A 26,352-nucleotide genomic window follows, 5' to 3' on the forward strand; every position below is an offset into this window, starting at 1 on the left:
GTTGAACTGGGAACCATGGAGCTGTGAGGCAGCAGCTCTACCCGTTGCGTCACTGTGAAATCATTAAGATGCTATTAAAATCATTACCTCTACAATTCCCAATCCATTTGGTCACTTTTGTAAACATACCATAAAAGCAAAGTTAGCACTGTGCCCATAATAACATGCATGCATAATTTCCTATACCTTAATCAATATCTTAGTTCTGTTGTTTAGTTTGGATCATAATTAACATGTTGCCATTTTTTTAACCAGGTGACTGACAGATTGTTGTTGTTTTTTTGTTTTTTTTTAAATTAGAGGCCAGAGTGATACACACTGTAAATGTGATTAGAGTGCCACTGAATACACATATTTCTCACCATTTACCAAAACATTTTTGGTAAATAGTGGTTTTGTTTGTTATGAGTGCATTTATTGTGACACAAAAATTTAATTAAACAATTCATTTCGGAAATGAAAGGTCTTTCTGACATCTTTGCAGAACCAATTGTGTCTGGAAAATATGATCATGTCTAATAGTGATAATTTAATTGGTGACATTTTCACTGGTATCAGTATTGGCATTTCCCAGTCTATAAAAAGGGTTGTACAGGGGATGTATTTCTCATCTTGCTTTACTTCCCCTTTTCTAGAATCTACAGTTTCTGTTTTCAATCCACCCCCTTTTTTTGTATGCCTGAATAACCTGGGGGGAGGGGGAGGGGGGGTGCGCAGAAATGTGCCCTTGCTCTCTGAATTGTACAACAGAAGTACTTTTGGGACATGAAAATGCTTCTCGTAGTCAAAATATATTTTGAATGTTTAACTGTCTCAACTCCTTATGTTTCAAGTTAGATATTTAACTGATCTATACGGTTATAAATTTGTAAATAAAACATTTAGCGCATGGCATGATGGACATTGTGGTCAATGACAATGACTGTGACAAAAAGATTTGAGGAATAATAATAATACTATAGCCTGGGCGTTAACTTAGTCACGAATGAGTTACTAATCACTGTGTGTGTTTGCACTTGTCAGCTACTTACTATGTAAAGAGCTAAATTTACATTGTATAAAAATAGTAAAGATATGTGTAGGGTTCATGTTACATATATTTTGTAATACGTCATACTGATAGGATATTCCCTAAGTGAAAACAGGAAAGTTGGAAAACCTACTTCATGAAAAATCTATGTTACTGCCAGAAACTAATTATTCCTATTTATGGAAACGGCATCAGTCTTTCTAGTCCCTGCCAGACCCTGTCTCTGCTTTCCACACACTTGCACACACTTCATGACAAACTGTTCTTTGTAGATGAACCATGTACGACTGTTTTGTATGAAAATTAAACAAAACTGCTCAGACAGGAACAAAACTCCATTAACACATTTACTGGCTTTGAAATATTTAGTATTAAACAAGTCACATTAAGATAATGTTAAATAATTAAATTGAACAGTAACTCTTATTAAAAAAAGAAAGAAAGTAGCATTAATGTGCTGACCTCCTTTCCTTAATGATGTGGAATGACAGAGGAAGCTCTTTATTGTAATGCAAAAGACTCTTAAAACAAGACACATCTGCATTCCTGTTGTTTATGTGGACAAATGCCCAGACATATTGTCTCAATCTCTGTGAGCTTTGATTTAAATTTGTAGAATTAGTTCTGTGGGGAAAATGATTGCTGTGGACTTCGACTTGGAGTCTAAATAACACTTCACAGACGTTACAAATCCACATGCAATCTGGCCCAGGAGAGAACACGTGTTGACGCCATTAGGTAGACTCCAATGTGAAAGCACTCTGATGTGAAAATCCCTCCTTTTAAAACTTTTAAAGCCTTTAAAAAAAAATTATATATGGAACAGGAAACTGAGACGAAGAACTTTTTTTTTTTTTTACAAAATGCTTCTCATTTGTGATGGGTTTTGCATAATATCTCTAAACCCAAAATGAGGTCATAGTGGCATTGGTGTAGGCGGCATTGGGTGGGTGGAATAGCGGAAATGTTAATGAAGCAGATCTGATGGGCCTCAGTCAGACGGTGACATTGAGTAACACCATGGCCTCGACATCGCTTCAGTTCTAGAAAGTGTTTCATTCCCTTCTGTACCCTTAAAAAAACTATAATGTTACGTAGCATTACACTGAAAAGTGCCTCTCTCTCTCTCTCTCAAGTCGAGACTGAACACAGTCCTCTCTCATTTTCAGCACAGGACTCTCTCATTGTGGCCTTGTGCTGAATTTATCTTCAGCTGGATTTTGTGTGTGTGTTGTAGTGCATGCCAGAACACAATGCTTCTACAACATTGTGTTTTTCTATACCTCTCCTATAGTGCTACGGACACCTACAGAAAATGGTGCTTCTTATTTATTGCATCTTATGTCTTTTTGTTTTATTTTATTTTTTTAAGCATCACACTCTATATGAGAATTTCTGTTAACAGTCGCTGTGAAAGCAAATGAAAGTCGAGTCATACTAATTATGCATTGTGAAAACTACTGCAAGTGTCAGTGTCTCAGTAACAAAATGTGTTCTGACCATCTAGGGCCAAAGTAAGTGCATTAACAGGGTCTATCGGTTTTTCCCCAGTCTTTTTGCGAAGAATGAGGCATTTTATCTGCTCTAATGTTTAACAGCTGTAGACGCATAAACAGCTGGTGTGTGCTGCACTGTAAGGCTGCCATATTGTCCTCTAATAGCTAATAGAGACCAGTGAGTGAAACAAACCCTGTCCAATCACTGACTCGATTCAAATTTTGGTGTTTAGGAATTGTTTTGAATTATTAATAGGCTGTTTTGGCTGCAGAACTCATTTGATATTGCAACTTCTCAACACGTCTGTGTATTTTTCACCATTGGGCTTAGAGATATATTTGCATGCTAAGCACTGAATGATGTTGATTACTGAATAGTGAATGACTACAAATATCTAGCTTTAGAATTTGGCTTCAACTTCTTATGTCAGTTAGTCTGTTTGTATCCAAATATATCTTGTGATGCCATTTGTGTAGAGTGCATTTCCGCACATACTAAAAAAACAGGTCAGTTTATGCATGGAAATTTGTCTGGCCTAAAAATATAAACTTGGGTTTGCAGTGCATTGTGGTGTGGTGTGTCAGTTTATGTGTCTAAACTTAAACTAACCAAAAATATAACCTGAAAGAACAGTCTGCACAGAATGGCAGATTGTAGTACTGGTAGTATTGTTGCACTCTCACTCTCACATCATCATAAGAAGATCGTTATCCACGTCATCGTCCGCTAAGCAAAGGGAGGGGTCATGTGGTCGTGAGCGGCTCATGGTCAGAGGGGGGCGGGACATCTTGACCGGGGGTGCAGAGGACAGAGGAGCAACCATCGCTCTGACACGACCTTGCTGCAACTAAATACAAGAAGAAAAGACGCATTCAGATCGTAAATAAATTCCGTTTTCTTAATCGGCTGGTGGTGGCAGTTAATTTATAAATGCTTATGATAAAACTACTGTAGTTTGCAAATTCTTGGTAAGTCCCAGAATGACCACATAATTATGTAAATCAGTGTGAGAATGTACTAATAATATACTAGAATGTAATAATGTTATATAATATAATTAACACGATAAGGTATTAATTTGTTTTCTAATTGGTTTAAAAAATTACTGCAGTGTTTTAACTTGATCTCTATTTACCTCCATACAGTGTGAGCAATTGCTATGGACAAGAAAGACAACACACTGCCCTATACAAAAAAAAAAAGAAAAAAAAAAAAAGAACAGAAACCTCAAGACTTGCTCTAACGGAAGCATTTAGAGTAGCTCATAAAGCGTTCATGAATCCTTCAAGTTATTTTTCTAAAAGTTGTACATTAAGCTCTGAATCATTTCTTTTTTCAGAGAGGGGACTACTTTTTCAGGGAGAATTTGTCCTTATGTGTCACAAATGTGGTTGTGTGGGTCTAATGACACACGGCTACCATGAAACTAGGCAAATCACAAGTGACTATATTTTAACATGTTGTTTCAGTGTTGTAAAGCTGCATAAAACTTTTTTTTTAAAGATTTCTTTCATGTCTCTCTCATTCTTAGAGCTCTATATCTAACGTTTGTAGTTCTGAATTTGCATGCAGTGATGTTAATTATAGTATTCATGGAATTCAACATTTAACTGACTTTCAAGGCAACAGGTTTTCAAGTTGTTTTCATATGAAGTGTTGATCATCGAGTCTGCTGTAATCATACGTAGGCTACTCATGTAGAGCTGACAAAGATCTGGTTAAAAAAAGTGTTAGGTGTAGAAAGTTTGTTTATCCTTGAACAGTATTTTGCAAATAACAGTATGAAAGTTCCAAACATGAAAATCTGACATATTAAACCTGCAAGTCAAAAATAAATAATTAGGTCTATGTTTAGATCAAACTTCAGAGAGCACTTCTTAGTACTTTATTCTGTAGTGCATCTGACCTGCCGAGGTGTGGAGCCCTCTGCTGGTCGGTTTGTGTCTCGACGTTGGCCTCGTGCTTGGCTCTGAGACTGAGAGCAGTAGGAGCGAGAGCGCAGGCCTCTCATCCTCAGGTATGGGTAGAGATTACTGCCCAGACAAAGAGGGTTAAACGCAGGGTCTGTCTCCAGTTGCTCCAGACATCTCTGGAACAAAATGAATAAAAGCTGCATATATTTTGCAGAATACATATCAGTTTTTTTGTTTTTTCAAAAACAAGGTCTCAATGTTTGTTATTTGTGGCATTATCAGAGGGAGATAACACAAAGAATATTAAATAAAAATAGTGTGTGTGTGTGGGGGGGTGGATGATGGTAAGAGCAGATTTGTTTGGGCAGACAAACAAATCAACAGTAAAGATTTTGCTGAAGTGAGTAAAAGATGTTGCTACCATAAATGTGTTTATAATTATGTCCTGACACATAACAGTACTGTGTTTGTGTGACCTGCTGACAGATTCAAGAGCATATGCATTTCACAAAACGATAAGATTTATTTTTTTTGTTACATGGACCTTTATCACAGAAGAGGAAATGACTCATACAGGAACAGGATGTTAGAGCCCAAAAAGGACAGTATTTTATGAGTCATTAACCATCATAACTACAGGGAAGAACACTAAGCAACATTATGCGCTGCATCACATGACAAAGCAGCATACAACATGGGTGTTTTGAAAGGTTATGATACAATCCATTGAAGGTCACAGTGCTTCCTTTATGATATGATGAATCATGCCCAATGTTTGATTTACACTGAGACTTTAGAGTCCCCCAAATGGACGTTACTACACATTTTTTGAATGTGTAATAATAATAATTAATAATTTGAATTAAGTGTGTTATATTTGAGATGTTTTTATGGTGCATCACATTAATTGTGATTAGAACTCGTAGGGTACTAAGAAATTGTTTTGATATTGAGATTTTGCCTCGCAGGCCTACAGATAATAACTAAACTAGCTTGTTAGTCTCATGTAATGTAAGTTCTACTTTCTAACGAGTGTTTTGCTTAAGGAAGCTGTGAACTATGCAATTAAAAGAATAAGCTACATATACCTGTACCTGTATGGAAGTTGAATGTGTGTGTGTGTGTGTGTGTATGTCATTTATAGTGTTTATTTGATTGATTAATGTAATTTTTAAAAATGAGTAACATTTCAGTTTACCAAGCTCAGCGGCTTTTATTTCTAGCCTTTTTAATTATTAAGTAACCTTTTTTTTACGACAATGGCATTATAGACTCGCTGCATTAATAAAAAAAATTTTTAAAAACACTCCTAATCTTATTTTAAACTAACTTGCATGTGGAATTGAGCCACTCAATGGTGATTTTTAAAAATGAAAAACATGTCGCAATTACTGTTTAGACAGCTAATTGTGGCTTACACTAGATCTCACTCATGGACCCAAGTTTGTCTTTAACTTGACTAAACTGGGCATGCTTTCTGACAACACTGTCCTTTGAGAGCCTCCAGTGTGAGGCCGAAAATGTATCACTGCTGCTGAATGTTAATATGCAGATATGGAAATACCTGAACACATCTGAATCAAATTTACGCTCCATACAAGTAGATATGGCTTCTCTACATAACATGATTATGCTATCTGAGCACTTAATATATTTGCCAACTCTGAGGGTTTTGGCTCGGACCAGGTGCTCTTGACATATGAAGTGAAACTACATAATTTGAATACTGAGCCATGTTTGTGTTTGTTATTGTGTGCAAGACGAGAGAGAGAGAGAGAGGGAATACCTCCACCATATTGAGTGTGTTGAGTGGTGGGTCCTCGTTTGAGGTAGGCAGATTGCAGGGCAGCATTAATTCTCGTGTGAGGACAGGTTTTAATAAGAGAGAGAGGGAGGCTGAAGACTGGAGCACGTAGTAGGAAACTGCGCTGGATGCAGAACGAAACTCAGTCTCTGAACGCACTAAGAGAAACCAGTCACGGGTCTGGAGAAGCACAAAGGCATGCAAAAACAACGCATAATCTTTTTTAAACACTAGGAATATTCCTTAAAAATAGTGCAGCAAAAAACTCTCACTTACACTATTTACCCTTGACCCCAAATATTGTTAATTATAGTTAATAGTGGACTGTCTAGTTAGTTCTTTAGTTTTGTGCTGGAAGTACATAGCTAATGTAGCCTGTAAATATTCGTCCAAACATTTATATACATTTACATTTATTTACATTTATTCATTTAGCAGACGCTTTTATCCAAAGCGACTTACAAATGAGGAAATACAAGCAAATCTGTTTTTATAACTGTTTGAATTGTCATTATGTGACCTTGTTTTAAATAAATGTTTTGTAAAATCGTAAACGTCCATATTTACACATTTTAGTGTGAAATTATAGTATTATCAACTTTTAGAGACCTTTGCGACCAAACTGAGCTTAGGAGAGAAAAAAAGACCAGAAGTCTGCATAACACTGGATCACTGCAAAAATAATATCTTCATTAAAGCAATAAATAAACTGAATAAAAACAAATTCAACTAATGGTCTTATATTTGTTATATAATGAACTCATGATGAGAGATATAAGATCACTTTTCCTTTATTGAAGATATCTTCACCTGCTTTTTTTTTTTGTTTAGTGATGCAGTTTATCCATTTATTTTTTTTTTTTTTCAAAAAGATTCAAGGTGAGACAGACTTCCTGAACTACATTAGCCTGATATTTCCAGAGCTTAACGGAAGAAGCAAAAGACCGACACCAAATGTGCCATTGTGGGGAAAATAGAAAATGGTATAAATTAGATTTATAAAGTTGAACTCTTACTCTAATAATATCTCACATATTGCAATCGATATGTTTCTGTTCCTATATCATGAATATGAATTTGAACTTTCTTTTTTTCCCCACTTCACACGTGCTCAGACACATTTTTCACTGACTCTGAGTGTGTGGCAGAGAGCGTGGAAGGTCTGATGGTTGCTCTCCATCTCTTCCCAGTCCAGCTGCCAGCAAGTTGTAGGTCTGATGACTAGTGGAAGGCCGTACAGAACAGACTGACACACTCCTTCTGCACGCAGAGCTCTGAAACAGACACACACACACACACATTTACAGACTCAAAATTGATCTATAATCAAGAAATAATAACCACTCACTAGTCATGTGCTAATGCTATGTAAATAGATTAAATACATCTAATATGCATGGCATCATAGTAAGTGCGGAATGAGTGGAAAAAATACAATGAAAGAGAAAAGACTAAAGCAACATCCTGATAAATATTGAAGTGGGTGGAGAGTGAGAGTGAAACTGAGATGACAGGGTGATGTTTTTTCCTTTCGCTGCACGACAATAAGGTGAAAATGCTCGCAATGTCTCTCTAAAATTCCCTACAATCAATGACCTCATGGGCATGAAAATATATGCAAAATCCGCAAGCTTCCACAATGCATGGCAGTGTATCTGTCTGTGTGTGTGTGTGCTGACGACAGACACAGAAGTCTCTGTCTAAATGTTCCACACCACATTAGGGCATGACTCATGGCCATGTTCAACATGACACAGATGCCTTTTTTGCATAATCCATTAATTTTTGCATCTCTTTCGGCCACTCCTTTAGACACACTATCTGTTTTTCAGTTCCTTTCTCAAAGTTTCACTGTGAGTTTCAAAGTCCCTCCCCCCCCCCCCCCCCCCCCCCCCCCACATTTAATACTGCTGAATTTCTTGCAGCTGATTGGTGAGACATGCATGCTCACTGTGTCTAAAAGTGCATGTAATTTGACAAAGGGGGAAAGGAAGATCTCCTATACTTGCCTTTTCCCAAAAAAAAAAAAACCCATCTGCATTCAGTTGAGCAAATATCGGTCTTTTAGAACTGGTAATGAATGAAGACACAATTCACATTCTTTTGTTGACTGGTACTGACAGCATAGACATGGACATGCTGTGTATTTGATCTGTTGAAAGGGCCGTATGAAAGGCCTCGTTCATGACAGAAAACATCACTGCCTGTGCACATGCCTCAGGCTGAACCATTATCATTACACTGGCACAGTTAGAGCAGCCATCTTATCTGTAGTGAAGCTGTACTTGATGACTCTGAGTCGCTGTGGCCCTGAGTTCTGATTAGACGGGCTCTTGCTTGCTGGAGGGAAGTCCCGTATGCTCTCAGTTTGGGCTCCAAGGTCAGGCGTGAAGGGGAGAAGAGCTGGGCTCACAAGCCTTTCCTGCATGTCGCACTTTATGCACACTACAGCCCCCCCACACACACACACACATCAACACATTTGTTTATTTCAGTGCCTACATACACATTTTGTATTTCCTTAAGAGTTTCAAGAAATAGTGTGTATGTGTACTGTGAATCACCAAGATCAGGTCTGTGAGCAGGAATGGGTTTTGGACTGTTTGTTTGTACAGATGCAGGTAACAGCAGCTGAAGGTGCTCTCTTTGTCCTGTTTGGTCATGAAGCCATGCCTTCAGAATGTTCTCCATAGCGATGACGCTGTTCTCCACTAGCTGCAAGTCCATCTCGGCCCCTAGCATCAGATCATCTAGAGAGAGTAAGTGAGTGAGAGAGTGAGTGAGTGAGTGAGTTTATATGTGGTGGGTGTGGCTCAGATGGTAGAGCGAGTTGTCCACTAATCGTAGGGCCGGTGGTTTGATTCCTGACCCACATGCCAAAGTGTCCTTGGGTAAGACACTGAACCCAAAGTTGCTCCTAACTGCAGGCTAGCACCTTGCATGGTGCATTGCAACATCGGTGTATGTATGATAGGGTAAATACGAAACAGTGTAAAGTGCTTTTAGAACATCTAAGGTTAAAAGGCACTATATAAGTGCAGACCATTTTTACCATTTAAAAAATATTTCCTGCAATTGTTTTTTTTTTGTTTTTTTTGTTTGTTTGTTTGTTTTTTTTACATTTTGGATGGAATTTAAATCCATCCTTTTCTGTAATACAGGTACAAACAAATGTATATATATAAAAAAGAATTGAAGTACATGCAACAGGTCAGATATGAAAGGCAGGAACTGCACACTGTGATTTCATCATACGATTTTCACTATAAATACTGTACATAGCGGTATTCTTTGTTAGTAAGTCTTCTAAGGGGAAAGTGGTTCATATTGTTTTTCTTTTTTTTTTCCCTTTTCTTTGAAGCTTTTGAATGTGAGGGAATATTTGAGGCATTTTCTGCATCTCATGTTACCACTAGATGGTGGTGCAGAACTGTGGTGTCTTATCCGGAACTCGACAAAGTTTTCATCTGCAATGTTTTCTGCTTGGCTTTTGGCAACCATTTCACAACTTTTATGAAAACAGCCAGAAATTGGGGAATTTTTTTTAACAATTATTTTATAAGTGAATTTTCTTAATTTTATTAAAACTTTACTTGCTGAGATTAGCAGACACTTATGCAAACTGCTTTTCAATACAGCGGAGATATTACTTAATTAATAAATTACGTTGTATTTATATGAGTCAGCATGGTGGCACAGATAACATTCCCGTATGAATCCTGAGTTTGGGCTACTGAGGTTTCTGTACAGAATTTACACAGTAACAGAAACTCTGCCCCGCTTCTTTTTTGCCCATGTGGGTTTCGGGCTTAGTGTCTGGCATGTTTGCCTCACACCCCTGGGGTTGGGGGTACGAATCCCGCCTCCGGCCTGTGTTCACGGAACCTGCATGTTTTCCCAGTGCCTTGGGGGCTTCCTCCAGCTACTCTGGTTTCCTCCCCCGGTCCAAAGACATGTATTGTAGGCTGATTGGCATTTTCCAAATTGTGTGTAGTGTGTGTGTGTGTGATTGTGCCCTGTGATGGGTTGGCACCCCGTCCAGGGTGTCCTCCGTCTTGTGCCCCGAGTTCCCTGGGATAGACTCCAGGCTCCCCTGTGACCCTGTGTAGGATAAGCGCTATGGAAAATGAATGGATGGATGGCTTCCATCTGCGTTCTTGGTTTCCACCCAAGTTCCAAAGACATACTGGTAGAAGGATTGGCTAATCAAAATTGCCCCTTGGTGTGAATAAGTGTGAATGGAAATGTGCGGTGGAGTTGTGTCCAATGCGAGGTGTACTCCCGGTATATGCTCAGTGTTCCCAGATTCCAGATTAACCATGATCCTGACCAGAGTAAAGCAGTTACTAAAGATTAATGAATAAATGAATATTTTATAATCAGATATTGCTTGTCCTGCTTCCAAATGTTTCAAGTGAATTTTAAAAGATTCCTCAAATCTTACTTTGGCTTACCATATTTGGGTATTTTTGGAGACTCTGGACTAACATAAATCTTCAGTAAGACTAATATTTATATACAGTATATTGTACAACATGGTTCTTTGACATTAGGAGCCTAATTGTTCATGAATGTCATCCTGGTCATTGGACTGGACAACCTCTATAAGATAAGACTCATGCTTCCTCTGGAGCCATACTCAATTATTCATGTACCTCCAAGGGCCCCAAAGAGTCTAATGGGAGCCAAGTGGTCATGTTTAAACTTTCATTAAGTAAAGAGAGAGAGGGGGAGGAAGGGTGGGAGCCAGGAATGAAGAGAAAGACTGGAGAAAAAAGGAAGCAATTTTGCATGTGATCAGTGTCTTGGGATTTATGATGGGAGAGGCTAGAGTTCTTTTATGCACTAAAGCAGTTTTGTAATAAATACTTAGTAGTGGAGCTATACATTCATGCATATACATGCAGTTGATTGTCTTTTACAGAATAAGTAAAAAAACAAAACAAAAAAGACAACGATTTCAACACAGATCAGTTCTTTGTATAATATAGAGTTAACAACGTGACACGAGTTCATTTACATATTAGCTGTAGCTCTAATATTGAATCCTAAATGAAGGCTGATGAATGTCATACACCACTGCACACTGATAGGATTTAAAATCTAGTAAATGTCACCCAGATGGTGTGAGTGGGCTAAAAAGGTGAGGATGGAGAAGTGGGAAACGGAGAGCAGGAGGAATAACAGATGCAGAGCAACCCCCACATCACCTGTTAACATAAAGATTACATCTCGTTTCTCTCTGTCTGCCGCGTCTGTCCTGTCCCCTATTCCTTTCTGGGTGTGTTTAAATTTAATCTAATTGACGTATATGCACAGCTCTTTCCTAAGAGCAGATAGAGATCAGAGATGTTGTCGGTCCTGGAAACACCATCAAATTAGCTGCCTGTATGAGCCTCTGTTCTCTGTCGTACTGAAACAAATGGGGCCTGATCGATCATTTTGCCGTCACTTAGACATCAGAAGGTTCAACGTGGCATGTATTGTGCACTTAATAGCTACTGAGTCATTAGAACACGTTATTCTCTGCTAATAATTATAGGCTTATATCTTATCTTTTATCTTACGAGGAAATGGATTAAGGGTGATGTTAGATTTTGAATCTTTGATAGTTTGACAGCTCTATAAGTGGCTTTGTCTGTTTCTGAGTCATGAGACTGTTCCCAGGAATCAACGTTGAGTTTTATGTAATTTGACAGCTTCCCATTAACCAGAAGGATTACAGAGAAGAAATAGCATAAAGTGTAAAACAAAAACAAAAAAACAACTGTTTTGTTTGCTATGAATGAAGGCTAAAGCAAAGATCCAGTCACACCCTCCTTCGTGACTTCTCACAAAGGGACAAGAGCGAAAAATTCTACATACTATAACAGAATATAACACTAATATAAAATCTGCATCACTAGCAAATGAAGATTGACTACTTCTTGTACACACACCTGCCAGTGCTCTGCTAACATCATTACTACAACTGGTATTATTTTTACGTGACCTTTTCCACGGTGACTGTTTCCTAAACAGCTGGACTGTGCAGGTGGCTTTCAGGTCAAAATGGATTACAAAAATAAATACTGTATCGACTGTACTGTACAGATCCAGTCCTGGAGTTTGTAAACGGTAACACTAATGAGTATCAGACTTCAGATATCAGGTATCATACATGAAATATGATAAACAACAAAGGGGGAAGATAAGATAGAGTTAAAGTATAAACGAGGACACACAAGTGGTACAGATGTGAAACGTCTCCACGTCATCCCTGGTGGTCTGCCTGAGTTCGCCACCATAATTTATAACAGCAAATCATTTTTGTGATAAACATCACAGAGGTCATAGTGGTGGAATCAGAATGAATAATTCCCTAATTTAATGATCCATCAGGCTTGTCCTTTTAATGAATAACAAATGTTTAAAGTCTGTCGATGGGACAATTTTAACTAACAACATTCTAATGGGAAGGAGTTACATAAGCCAGGGTGATCAATCCTGTTACTAATGCACATAACCAACAGAATGTAAAGTGAGAGAGTGAATGATCAGAGGTGCTTTGCATCTGCAAAGGTTTCTTTAACATACAGAAATCTTCTTTAAAGGAATCTTACAAACAGTCGGATATGCATTTATTTAGGACAGCCTTTATGGCCTAAGCATTAAAAAACAGTTTGTTTGTTTTTAAATCATAACATTATTAATGACACTGATCTGAAAATGTAATGGAGATGAGTATACACACAGTGATTTTTAAAATGAAAGAATGTGAGACAGGAGACAGACAAAGAGACAGATCCCCTTAACTCCCTCCAAATAGAAACACTCAAGGCCAAATCCTTGACAGACCACCGTGACTGTTACACCCTGCACAGAGACACACACATACACACCCAACAACGCATTTATATTTGTCTTCTTTTTTCTTTAAATGCTAAATCTCCAAGTTAGCAAGGCACATCAGAAAGATGTGAGAGCAAATGTGAAGTAAGGCAACAGAATATGTTGTTCTCCATTTTTCCCATAAATGGGGAATCTTTGCCTACAGCCAAAAGATAATCTAATACACAGAACAGAGCTTTTCAGATAGACTGGGTTTATGTAAAACATCAGCTGTTGTTTAATTCCTTCTATAACCTTATGTAATGTTAAGTAATGTTAAATATTCCTAAATGCAATATACAGGGTGCGGTCTGTGCAAACTGAAGAATTTGGCTCATCTGATGTTATTCACACCTAAGGGTAACTTAGAGCAGCCAATCCACCTACCAGCATGTTTTCGGGAGGGGACACGGTGAGAACATCCAAAACTCGGAACCCAGGAGCTGTGAGGCACTGTGCCACCATGCCACTTCATTTTCCTACAGGTCTCATCACATTTAATACTCGATTTTCATTTTTGGTTTACTCTTCTACTTTTCTTTTTTTTCTTTTTTCTTTTTCTTTTCAAATCATCAGCAACAAGCCCTCTAACAATGCACACAACTGGCTAAACTGACCCAGTTCTATGGTTTAATATCTAGCAGTTTAGGTCAGGAATTGGGTTGAAAGCACTGTTTCTTCATTAGCCTACAATGGCAGCTGTCAAAAGATGTTTAAATGTTTAGAGAGCAACTTATTCTGATGAGTCATGTTGGTTACTATTACTATTACATTTAGAGCAATTATTATTGACCTGGCTTGTTGTTAATATCCATGGCTGTCAGTTGAGAGAGCAGTCTAAACATGAGCTGATAACCCCACTTAAGGAGGTCATCATTGGTCAAGTCCCACTTGCCTCACAAGCTGGTGAATCTGACCTTGAAATACGTCGACGATGGACGCCACTTTCCCCTGAAATGACTCGAGAATGCTGAAATCTCAAATGCACACTCCATCTAGTCCTAGATATGTGGTACACACTTACTAATATGCCATAAAACAGAAATGGCCAGGCGACATTGAAACATGACACCTTGAGAGAAGATGGGGGGAAAAGACAGATGCTGTCCATCACAATTTTTCCCTGTAGTTCTGTGGCCATTATGAGATAATAGTGTCTGGGTAGACAGACGAATCATAGTAAATTTAGGCACAGGGTGTCTGCAGGTATACTCAAGTTAACTTTATTTCCTTTAAAAACAAACAACCAATCAAACAAAACCCTTTAAATTCTCAATAAAAGGTCATTTAAAACCAACACAGTGAGAGCATGTCCTGTTCTGCAGCTAGTCTGGGTATACTGAGTCAGTCTGGGTTGATACTCATGTCTCCCTGTATCATTTAGTTATTATTCAGTGTGTGAGACATGGTGTTAAATAATAAATGAGACTCAACTGTGTTAAAAATAATAACATAAAAAAATGTCATTATTAAGAATAGTCCAAAAGGCCTAAATATATTGTGAGATTCCATTTGAGACATTATTAAGGCCTTTAAAATATTCAGATTAAGATTTTTAAGGACTTGTAGTCAGTCTGTGAGAGACAAATAGACGTGTAGAAGATCGTTTAGTTGATTACAGCATCAGTGTATTTACAGTGTATAACAAGTTACAGCATAGAATGCATTACAAATATAGTCTACTCATTACTTAACACTGTTTAGTTGTTTTCTACACAGTGAAATGTACACGTTCAGGATGAAATGGAAGAGGTGTGGTTTGTTTTCATGAGCAATAAGTGTTAAGAGATAGGGATACACACACACACACACACACACACACACACACACACACACACACACACACACACTTTCAGCACACAGTGTCAGTCTGCCTAAACCAAAGCACCAACAGAAGACCTATTCACACAGATGCCAGTTTTCTGACGTCTAGCAATTTATTTAGATTACCCGTGTACACTTTATCGTATCCAGTGGCAGCCTGAGTGTCATTAACGTTTTCACTGATCTGCACAAAAACATGTTGCTTTGACCACACCATCCCATCACCATGGCAATGTCAAAAAGGGTGAAAGAGAAAAAGAAATAGAGCACGACCTATGGGCAGGTCTGTCTTGTACCCATAGCAGTAAATCTGCCATCTCAAAACTAGTTAAGACCTTAAGAGTTACTGCGTCTGACAGAGACATGGGAGAGAAATAGATAGAGAAGTTGAAAGTCAGACAGACTGACTGGGTGGCCTTGTTTTGGCTTGTCATGCGAAAAACTTGGTGTACTACCGACCCACAAGAGCGTCTAGTTTCTAGTATAAGAAAGCTGGAACTGCAGTACAGCTTTCAGGAAAGAGTTATCCCCAGCTTATCAAATGCTCAATGCCATAGAGGGAAATGACTAAAGTCTGACAACCTTCACCACAATGAGTAAACAAAGCCCATTAACAAAAACAGGCATTCGAGTACAACCATGTTAGTCAGATCACATTCCTGAACACAAGGCCATTGCATAATTGTCTGTTTTTCTGCGGTACTCCACCTGATTCAAGTCACCAAGTAAATATCCAGTTATTCACAACACTGTGCCTTGACCAGCGATGGGTAACAGAGCATTACAACTAGGCTATGGGGTTTAAAAGTGGCTTACAATTAAACCAGGACACAATCCAAGGGTCTTGCAGTGGCTCTCTGGCGGTCCTGGGATTCTAATGTAAAATCTTGAGTTCATAGACACCGCTCACTGAGCCACCACTCATAATAAGATTGATATTTGACCATTATATATATATATATATATATATATATATATATATATATATATATATATATATATATATATATACCAAAATAGCAGCATGAGAGAAGACTTAAATGCAGGTTCTATTTCTATATAATTTAGTCAAGTTTATTTGTTATGGTTTATGGTCATTTATAAACTTGTGCACATTTTAAGGGCTTTAAAGATAACCTCTTATCACTGCGGGAAAATATCAATTGTGCTTTAGTAGAGATTAAGTATTGAGCCAAATGTTCAATCGGTTTTAAAAATGATTAATATTACATAATTATTATTTTAATATTGGTATTGACAGGGGGCACAGTGACTTAGAGGTTAACACGTTTGCCTCACACCTCCAGGGTTGGGGGTTCGATTCCTGCCTCTGCCCTGTGTGCATGGAGCTTGCGCATTCTCCTCGTGCTTTAGGGGTTTCCTCCAGGTACTCTTGTTTCCTCCTCCCGTCCAAAGACATGCGTTGTAGGCTGATTGGTATCTCTAAATTGTCTGTAGTGTGTGAGTGCGAGTGTGTGTGTGTGTGTGATTGTGCCCTGCATTGGGTTGGCTCCCTGTCCAAGGTGTCCCCCACCTTCTGCCCCAAACTCCCAGGGATAGGCTCCAGGCTCCCTGCAAGCCAGTGTAGGATAAGCATTACAGAAAATGGATGTATGGATATTTGCATTGGATGCAGTTATATAAATATACAAATGTTTTTATTCTGTTATAATGTTTAAAAATTTATTTCAGTTTTTCCTTTTTTGTTTTAGTTACTATACCCCAACCAAGGTCCTGAAACAGTCTCTGACCTAGTATTAGCGTGCTCTATTTATGCATAAACAAAGCATATGAATTATGGGTAAATGCAGTCACTGAATATGCACTGAACACTCTTTGCATTGCTTAAGAGTATTACATTGCACACTGACTTCAGAATTATGATTCATGAACAGAGCTTAAAGCCCAGATGGACATGCATGACGGTGCATCAAAAGCTCACCAGCAGATGTTGTACAGGGATAAAAGAGTATATTGAGACTATAGCTCAAAAGAGTTTAAAAACAATTAACATTTGATGAGCAGTAAGATTTAGACACTGGTGATATAAATGACTATAAATATTATAAATCCAAACTTTAGTACAGGATAATCCACACTTTCTGGTTAATCTGTGCTACATGATACATGAATACTGTATCAAAAAGCCATCTACACAAATCTCTTTGTATTGTTTATAGTGTACATATGCACACACTTTCATGCTTCTTTCCTTTTTTTGGTATAAAACACCGTCCACAACTCTGGTCATGAGGCTGTCATGCTCAAGTCTGTCTGCTGAAAGCTGAAAAACAGGATGCATGTGAAGGAGGGGGTTCTGGCTCACTTTCTACCAGGCCTACACTGTTAATGGGTCTGGGCTCAGGAGGTCAGCATAGATCTGTGACTGAGTGTATGGATGAGTGTGTGTCTAGCAGAACTGAAGTCAGAACCACAGCACACTTGAGAACACATTCACCTATAATCCATATCAATGTCTTATAATTAGTGCAGCATCTGACTCCTTTTTTTTTTTTGAACCAGTGCTATGTTAAGCAGTTAAGCTGACCCGGGAGCGATGCAGTCAGAATAATCATGTTGTCGAGACTGAAGAACCATGGTGCACCCATCTTTAAAGTAATTACGCTTATGTAACTGTTCTTTTCGGAAATCTGTGTTTTCTATGTGCTGTACTGTGTTTTTAAACTCAGATGACCTCAGTATCTGCCTATTTGTCTCACAAGAAATGGATCACTACTTGGTCATTTACACTGCAATGTTTTCACTCTTCTTGCTGAAAAATCTTAACTTAGACATAACTAATTTGTCTTCTTACAGCAGTTATACAATTTCCAGCCTGGCTGACTTTTTAAGGGTCAGACATCTTTGAGGCCTTGAGAGAGAAAGGCAGAGCATGCTGGCACACACATACACACCCACATCTGAGATAAGGCATTTACTAAGTAACCAACCAAACACACCAAATTTCTGACTTCAATAATATTCCATGACTCCTGGGCTTTGGGAAAGATGAAATGCAGCCGGGTTCATTGTGTGCCACACACTGCAAGTACTTATTAACATATTCATCAGATGAGACCAGGTATCTGAACATGTTCACTCAGATAGATGAGTGTCATCGTCATCATACTGTAGGTATTTGGAATGCTTTTATTTGGCTTTTTACTTACACTTGCAAAAGCCAGCTTTGGTCTTTCAGGTTTCCAGTCCTTACATATTCTGCAAGTATTATGTATTGTTCTGCCTTCCGCTGTTTACACTTCTTGTAAGACACCCTGAATAAGACTGTCAGGTAGAAAGGGTGAAATGTACGCATGTTGTGTTGTCATTTATTCATGCATATTTCCAAGAAAACTTCCTGTTTTTTAGTCGTGCTATAGCAAGCCTTAGAATGCTAACCATAAACGTGTAGAGAGGGACTAGACCTCGTTTTAGAAGTTTGCTCTGATTATAAGTTCATCTAATTCCGTTTTGGCTTGTGACTCAAAAACAACCAAAAAAAATTCTTTATATGGATCTTCAAAAATTAAATACAGTGATTAGGTTAGCTGCTCTTGAATAGTATACAATCAGCACACAATGTGCACAGTGTACCAGAAGTCAATTTTTACTAAATAATAATTACTTAATATTGAAAAGCTTTGTCGAAGGGCTTAATTAAAAATGCCAACTGCTTCTAAACTGAATGTGCTGAACTGAATGTGCCGAAGTGAATGTGCTGACCGTCTGTCTTCTCAATAATGTCTGTAGAGCAGGACTCTGGGCTCCAGGCTTGCTCTCTGTCTGGAAGGTTCTGTTCTACAGCGATGTGGACGACCACCAGCCGTCGCAGACTGACCAGGTCAGAGTCCTTCAGGCCCTTTTCCAGCTTCCCAAGTACAGCCTGGCCCGGCTCAGTACTGCTCAGTACAGTCACCTTCGAAAACACAATTCTGATTACAACCTAATCAGTGAATAATAAACCATTCTTTGAAAATCTGTTCTGATTTTTGTCTCAAAATATCAAGATCTGTTGAATAATAATAATAACTAGACTGGTACATTTCCTGAAGAAAATGTGAGTGGTGCTTGCCGTGGCAAAATTCGGATCGGGCGCCAATATTTTTGAGAGCTGCCCGTGTAGGGCGGCAATACTTTCGAAAGCTGGACAGTTGGGGCACCAATACTTTTGATAATAATAATAATAATAATAATAATAATAATAATAATAATAACAACAACAAGAAAAATCAACAAAATATATTTTTTTAATTAACAAAATGATTAACAATACTTGAATAATCTAAAATGATAAAAGTATGGTCTGGGCAATTTTATTATTATTTAGTAAAATTACTTGAACGTGTTGTTGATAGTGGTCACTATTAACTGCTAACAAAAATTGTTGTAATTATTATTAGTGTTCAGTTACTATAAGCTACTGCAAGTTTTATTTGGACCAATACATGTATATTCCTTAATCTGCCTAATATTTGAATAATATGCTTATGTTTATGTTTATTCAACTAATCTGTACTATGATTTCCTGAATGGGTTTTGGCTGCAGATTTGAGAACCCTTGGTCCAAAATGTTCATCATGATTTGTAATTATTTGGGTTCAGATTTTTTTTTAAATAAACTTATAAAATAGCAAAAGAAAAAGTAGTCATTGTTGTCCTATGAATAATGAGAAATGACATCTTTTGCAGATACTTTCATACAGTTTCTGTATAATCTGTTCATTTAGGGAAAAATGTACATTGGTCCTTGTCTGATGAGGGTACAAGAAGGTCCTGAACTCTGCCTCATGTCCATCCCTGTAGTAGGTTACTAAAGCCTCCTCTAACACAGAAGCATTTCTGTTTGAAATGCAGTCATTCTTAATCTCTTACAGCTGTAATCTAAAGTAATTGACACAAAAAGCACAAATGTAACATTAATCCTATTAAGGGTGAAATAAATATCAGAACAATCTGAATAAAAGCACTTGTCCTCTGCTTTGCTTCCCGTATGGAGAGCATTTAAGTGTGGTCTGTGGAGTGCAGAGAGGAAACAGCAGGCCATGTGGTTTGTGTCAGAATGATGATGGCTTCATTAACGATTGATAACAGGGGTTAAATCGGTTCCACATTCCATCAGCGGGGGATTTCAATATGAATACTGGTTCTCTGAAAAAGTGAGTGGGATTATCTTCATGTAGCTCAGTGGATGTTTTCCACTGACAAGTACACTGAAAGCACTTTAGACACGAGGCTAAGGCCCTGGTCTCCAACTGAAATATTAATTGGTTTCCAGCAAAGATGGAGAAAATGGAACATGCAGAATCAGAAAAAAAAATGCTTACCCATCCATCAACATATAAGAAACGTGTTGGGTCCTTACCTCTACAGAGCCACCATGGAGGTTGTTCCCCAGATTGGCATGGCGGGTGTAGTGTTTATACTGCTGCAGGCTGTCCAGTACTGCCTGTTTAAGAAGCTCGACCTGTGGCCGTGTACAGCCCTCTGTAGGCAGAGAGCGCAGCTCCTCCACACATGAGTGCAAACGCACAAGATTCCCTTTCACCTGCTGCCGAGTGACAGAACGGAGAAACCAAAATGGGGGGTATGAGGAGATGGGCCAAAATATTGTAGCACATTTCATGATATTCATGATATTTCATGATACATGAATTGTGTGATGATATTCAGGTTTGCTAATGTCAGCAAAACCGTCATGTGACATGAAAGCTATGAAGAATGTTGACTGTTTTCCAATAACAACATGTCTCAAAATCACAATAATTACATGTGTTATTAAGTAAAAAAGGGCACGCCATGTTCATGATCCATTAACAGGTATATTTAATTTGAAACGTCTGTGAAATACGTTGTCCTGGCAGATTTAAACGGACTTATTCCCTCATCAGCTTCTCTTTTCTTTATCTCGCTCTTGGACATAAAAAGAAAAATGAAATAGAGCGTGTCATGTTACAGAGATACCAGAAGGAGCAAAGTCTTGAAGTCTTGAAGAGTCTCCCTTGACTGTCTGATACAATGTCCTGACACTGGAGACTCTGTCCACAAATATTAAGTTCCCCTTATGAAAAGCTTTATCATATCAATGATGATACATTTTTCTTTGTTAAATAGCAATCAGATTTTAGTAGGCTTAAATAAACTGGGTAGAAGTCTCTTTGAAAGACTTGTTACTATAGAAACAATAACATATTCGAAGGTATTTGAATTACAACCACACTACTGAGCAATGCTGTTATAGAAAATGAATCAACACCTTCTAATAATCTACTTCTTCGAGTGTTTAACAGTGTTGTGGGATAAATCATCATATTGCCCACCCCTGGGTTTAGATAAAATGGGTAAACGTTGTGGTCTGTAACTTTTGACACAGTCCAAGTTTCACACATATGTAAATAAGATGAAATTATGAATGTCAGTGCCATTACCAACGGTCCATCTTCCGCTCACCAGCTCATATCATCATCTGAAAAAAAAAAAAAAAAAAAAAAAACAGTCTTTCTCTCACCACAAATGGCAGCAGACACTCCTGCTGCATGTTTACTGCATAGAGGCTGAGCAGAGGTACTCGACTGGGTCCCTCCAGACTGCTTGCCAGAGACAGGAAGTTCTCAAGGGCCTCACACACGATGGAACGTGTCTCTGACCACCAAGGTGGTGACGTGTCAATTATCAGTACACGGGGTGGCTGATTGGAGAAGGACGACACACGGCACACCTGGCTGGCTGAAGCACCTGACCGGTTTCTGCCACTCATGCTTCTGAATCTGCAGGAAAACAGAGATATTGATATTAGAAAATAATCAGTGATGTGAACACAAAAGAGGCAGAAAAGTATTCATTTTTAACACAATACGATTGGCAGTAATCAAGATAATGAACAATTACCAGTAGCAGACTGGACCAAAAGCATTTTTTCCTAAGACTTTTTCCATGGCTATTTAAAACAAGGCTGTTATTGTTGCTTACAAAAGCGGGATACTGGCAAAGGATGGTTAAATACGGCTACGATTCTCTGAAATCTATGGGCTCATCAGTTATGTTCTACTTCATAAGAGAGCCCTTTCACCAAGCTGATGTTCTGGATCAGGCTGTGCCTCGGGCTTTCACCCCGTTTCAACACAACATGCGCAACAAAAGACAGATTGTCTCATCTTAAATAGTCCATTGCTTTAGACTGAAGGGCAGCACAGGCATTAGATGAGCAAGCAGCCTGATCAAAACAAGAGGAAATGATGGGGACATTTTAATAGGCATAAAATCCTCTACAGCAAAACAGTGTTTTCAACTTATTATTTCAAAGGTCTTCAGAAAACTATGAAAGACTGTATAATTGACAAGAACTTTCTGGTGCCCACTTCAGTTGCTGGTATTACGTGTCAGAATGAATGCTTTGTGCTTTTGAAATCAATTTCCAACCATTTATCAATACTTTTTAGCATCAGTGAGATGCTTTTTAACTTCAGTGAGTATTTTAGTGTTACAAATAGCTGTGAACTGTGAATAATTTCAGATTTTGTAGCCAGGAATCACTTTATTAAAGGACGTGCAATTTACAAGAGAGTAAAATGGGTTCAAACAATAGGCAGGAGTGTTAACAGTGATTTTTGGTATATGTGAGCTAAAGCTAGCTGTTTTGAACCTTAAATTCAAATAAATACAGCCCAATCATTCAGTGATTGCCACCTTCCACAGTCATACTTGAGACTGCCAAAGTCATACTTGAGAACATGTATAATAGAACACCTGAAACACAGGAGAGGGAGCTTTCCAAGGGCTGATTTGCACTTCTGTGAAGATCCACGTCAACATACTTGTGTACAGACTAAGAGAGGGGGTTTATATAGTAACTACATTTTGTATAAATGTGCAGTGCTGTGTGACAAGTACACAGCAATGTCTATCAGGTAGTTTTGGGTTTGGGAAGAGACCTGAACCAAACCCTGAGCAAAAGCAAAAATGAGCAGAGAACAAAGGATCGTTGAAGGGAGTGAAAGAAAACCAACATCAGATTGCAGCAAAGCTATTCTCAAAACGTTATCCTTCTTTTTTTCTGATCATTCTTATTCTGGTTATAACGCTGTCCCCTTGTACATGTCTTCAGGTTATGTGCAAGTATGTTGGCAGACATCTAATCAAATGTGAATATTTAAAAATGTTATTAAATGTATAATGTGCCACCAACACATTATGTTTCGCCAAACATGTGAGGTCTTCACGAAAAAACCTTTAATTCGCCATCACCAGTTTGTAAACAGTAAAAAGAAACACCCAGACAATGTGCAAGTGTGCATCAGCCCTATGTGCATCAGCCCTAAATAGACAGGCTACATTATTGATGAACAATTAAAAACCACCCATGACATAACTGGATTTTCAGTGGTTCATATATTTTTTTTATGTCTGAACTGTTGTTAAAATATGAGAACTTTACAAAGGTTTTCTTGTGTTAAAGTTAAACACTTCAATGCATTACAGGTGAAAAGTGTGCATTTCTCCTGTACAGAACCATCTCATTGGCAGATGTGTGTGTGCATACACCTACTTTTACAGGTTTAGCAACCATTAATCAGATATCACTATTATCAATATATGATTAAAATATACACCAATCAGCCACAACGTTAAAACCACTGACAGGTGAAGTGAATAACATTGATTACTTACATTTACATTTATGGAATTTGGCAGATGCTCTTATCCAGAGCGACATGCCTTTATCGCATTTATTTAGTACCTACCAAAAGTGGTCCCACGGAGGACAACCGGTGAACCTGAGACAGGTTATGGGCACCTAAGGCGCACTGATGTGCGTGGGGAGCGACGGCTAGCCCATCTGGTCCGATTTCACAGAAGAGCCACCGTAGCGCAAATTGCTGAAATATTTAATTTTGGCTATGATAGAAAGGAGTCAGAACACACAGTGCATCACTGCTTGCTGCATATGGGACTGTGTAGCTGCAGATCGGTCAGAGTGCCCATGCTGACCCTTATCCACTGACGAAAGCACCTACAACGGGCACGTGAGAATCAGAACTGGACCGTGGAGCAACAGGAGATCGCGGCCTGGTCTGACTAATCACATTTTCTTTTACAACACGTGGATGGCCAGGTGCGTGTGCTTCGCTTACATGGAGAAGAGATGGCACCAAGATGCACTATGGGAAGAAGGTAAGCCAGCATTCATATGGATGTTACCTTGACACGTACCACCTACCTAAACATTGTTGCAGACCAAATACACCCCTTTATGTCAACGGTATTCCCTAACAGCAGTGGGCTCTTTCAGCAGAATAATGCACCCTGACACACTGCAAAACTTGTTCATGAACGCTTTGGAGAACATAACAAAGACTTCAAGGTATTGACTTGGCCTCCAAATTAGCCAGATCTCAATCTGATAGAGCATCTGTGGGATGTGCTGGACAAACAAGTCCGATCCAAACGATCTGCTGCCAACTTCCTGGTGCCAGATATCACAGCACGCCTTCAGAGGTCTTGTGGAGTCCATGCCTCGATGGGTCAGAGCTGTTTTAGCAGCACAATATTAGGCAGGTGGTTTTAATGTTATGACTGATCGGTGTATATCATAATTACCAAGATGTATCGATTAAAATTTATTTTGTTTACATCTATAATATGTCCTGGGAGCTATAGGCTGTAATTGCATATATATAAAGTGCACCTACAGTAGCTATGGTAGGTGTATTTAGGCTATATTAAAGTGACAAGAGCGCAGGCACTGAGGTATTTGAACAGTTAGTAAGTAAACTACACAGAAAGTAAAATGATAATAATAATAATAATAATAATAATAATAATAATAATAATAATAATAATAATTTGTTTTTAAAAAAATGTGTTGCCTTAATTCTTGTAGTTAACTAGCTATCTTCGTTAGCTAGCGTTACCAACCTACCTTGTTTCTTCCCGTCAGCCAGTTTGAGAGACTAAATGCTAATATATAGTAGCCTATTAAAAAGGCTGTATTAATGATGGTTGTTGTTGTTGTTTTGTTTTTGTAATGAATACGCAGTCTTTTGGTAACAGTTTTTTAGATATCTCAGCGCATCACTATTTAATATAACTCTAGCTGAATCACTTTACTTTGCTAGTTTGTAGGGTGTTATTTCGATACTTGCCAGAAGTTTTCTTTCAGAAAGATCCGCACGCGACACCACAACAGAGATGACAACACGGATACTCAATGCTTTCGATATTTATATCGGTTATTTCACTTCAGTCGTTTTAGAAGATTTGTTTTTCACCTATAATTCTTGATATCCATGTTTACAAATTCACGCTACAAAAAGAGCACATTTACCGTTTCTATACTCGCCGGTCACTTTAATAGGAACACCTTTACACCTGCTCATGTATGCAGGTATCCGGTCAGTCAGTTGTGTGGCAGTGTTGTGGAAAATCACCTTAGCCAGAAGTAAAGATCTCTCAGAGTCCAGGGGTTTAAGATGTCGAAAATCAGAATTTTATTGAAGAATCACAAAAGCCGTAGATGTCTGCAGATCATCTGATGAATACAATCAATGTTCATGATTTAATACCGTACTAAAACAATGATCTTATTAGGCAGGGTTTCCCCAAATTTTCTTTTGATCACATTTCTGACATCTCGCCACAATTATGTTTCTTTCTTCATGTCTTATCTATAATTGTGGTGCAAGTTCGGCCAGTTTATTTTTTAAAAAGGTCTTTATTTTAGTGACTTACGTCATGGATTTCAAACAATACGTCTTCAGAGATCACTAACATCAGATACATTTGTAACTGAAGAATGGGCGCTCAATGATCTCACCAGACCTACTTTGATTCCATCCATACATGCATCCATCTGTACCCCTTATCCTACAGCGTCGCAGGGAACCTGACACACGGCGGGGTACACCCTGGACAGGGTGCCAATCCATCGCTGGGCACAATCACATGCACATAACCATTTATACACTACAGACACTTTGGAAATGCCATTCAGCCTACAATGCATGTCTTTGGCAACACGGGGAGGGAGCTGGAATACCCAGAGGAAACCCCTGCAGCCCAGGAGAACATGCAAACTCCACACACATAGACAGGGCCTTGGCGGGAATCGATTCCCCAACCATGCAGGTGTGAGGCAAACGAGCTATCCACTATGCTGCCATTAACCCTTAAATATTACTGTCTGCTATAGGTGTCATATTCATATTGATGGCTATCATCACCTATTGTTATTGACATGCCCCAGCATGGAAAGTCAGGGTGCAAAGAAAAATACGAGTTCACTAATGTAGTTTTAATCAGGATATTGTGGTATCGTTCAAGTGTACAGCATCTCTGATAGTAGTGCAAACACAGGTTTATATTAATGCATTCAGTCTAATGCATGTCTAATCATTTCTATAGTAACAGTTCGATCCCAG

At 38.5% G+C, this 26,352-nt stretch overlaps 1 protein-coding gene across 2 annotated transcripts; it reads right to left on the reverse strand.

Annotated features, from left to right (window-relative positions):
• Positions 1 to 874: 874 nt before the first annotated feature.
• Positions 875 to 25,603, reverse strand: m1ap (meiosis 1 associated protein). Of its 2 annotated transcripts, none has more exons than XM_017472674.3 (10): positions 24,855 to 25,603; positions 21,444 to 21,702; positions 20,301 to 20,486; positions 18,662 to 18,854; positions 8,809 to 8,994; positions 8,530 to 8,689; positions 7,377 to 7,518; positions 6,227 to 6,424; positions 4,434 to 4,616; positions 875 to 3,374 (listed from the first exon to the last, which is right to left on the reverse strand). In XM_017472674.3, exons 2-10 carry the CDS (start codon positions 21,690 to 21,692, stop codon positions 3,213 to 3,215), a joined length of 1,659 nt encoding a protein of 552 aa, XP_017328163.1. In that variant the 5' UTR covers positions 21,693 to 21,702; positions 24,855 to 25,603; the 3' UTR covers positions 875 to 3,212. The 2 variants fall into 2 exon arrangements, with proteins under 2 accessions (XP_017328163.1, XP_047012808.1); XM_047156852.2 differs by lacking the exon at positions 24,855 to 25,603 and adding an exon at positions 21,824 to 23,791.
• Positions 25,604 to 26,352: the final 749 nt, after the last annotated feature.

The sequence above is a fragment of the Ictalurus punctatus genome, chromosome 7, assembly GCF_001660625.3.
Source record: "Ictalurus punctatus breed USDA103 chromosome 7, Coco_2.0, whole genome shotgun sequence".
NCBI classification, from domain to species: domain Eukaryota; kingdom Metazoa; phylum Chordata; class Actinopteri; order Siluriformes; family Ictaluridae; genus Ictalurus; species Ictalurus punctatus.

Bases quoted from the DNA above. Each gene is read 5' to 3' on its own strand.
- m1ap (XM_017472674.3), bottom strand. From the start codon at position 21,692: ATGAGTGGCAGAAACCGGTCAGGTGCTTCAGCCAGCCAGGTGTGCCGT. The intron at 20,487-21,443 runs GTGAGAGAAAGA...GTCACTCGGCAG, and splicing joins AGTGTCTGCTGCCATTTGTG to CAGGTGAAAGGGAATCTTGT. The intron at 4,617-6,226 runs GTATTCCCTCTC...ATTTTGTTCCAG, and splicing joins ACACACTCAATATGGTGGAG to AGATGTCTGGAGCAACTGGA.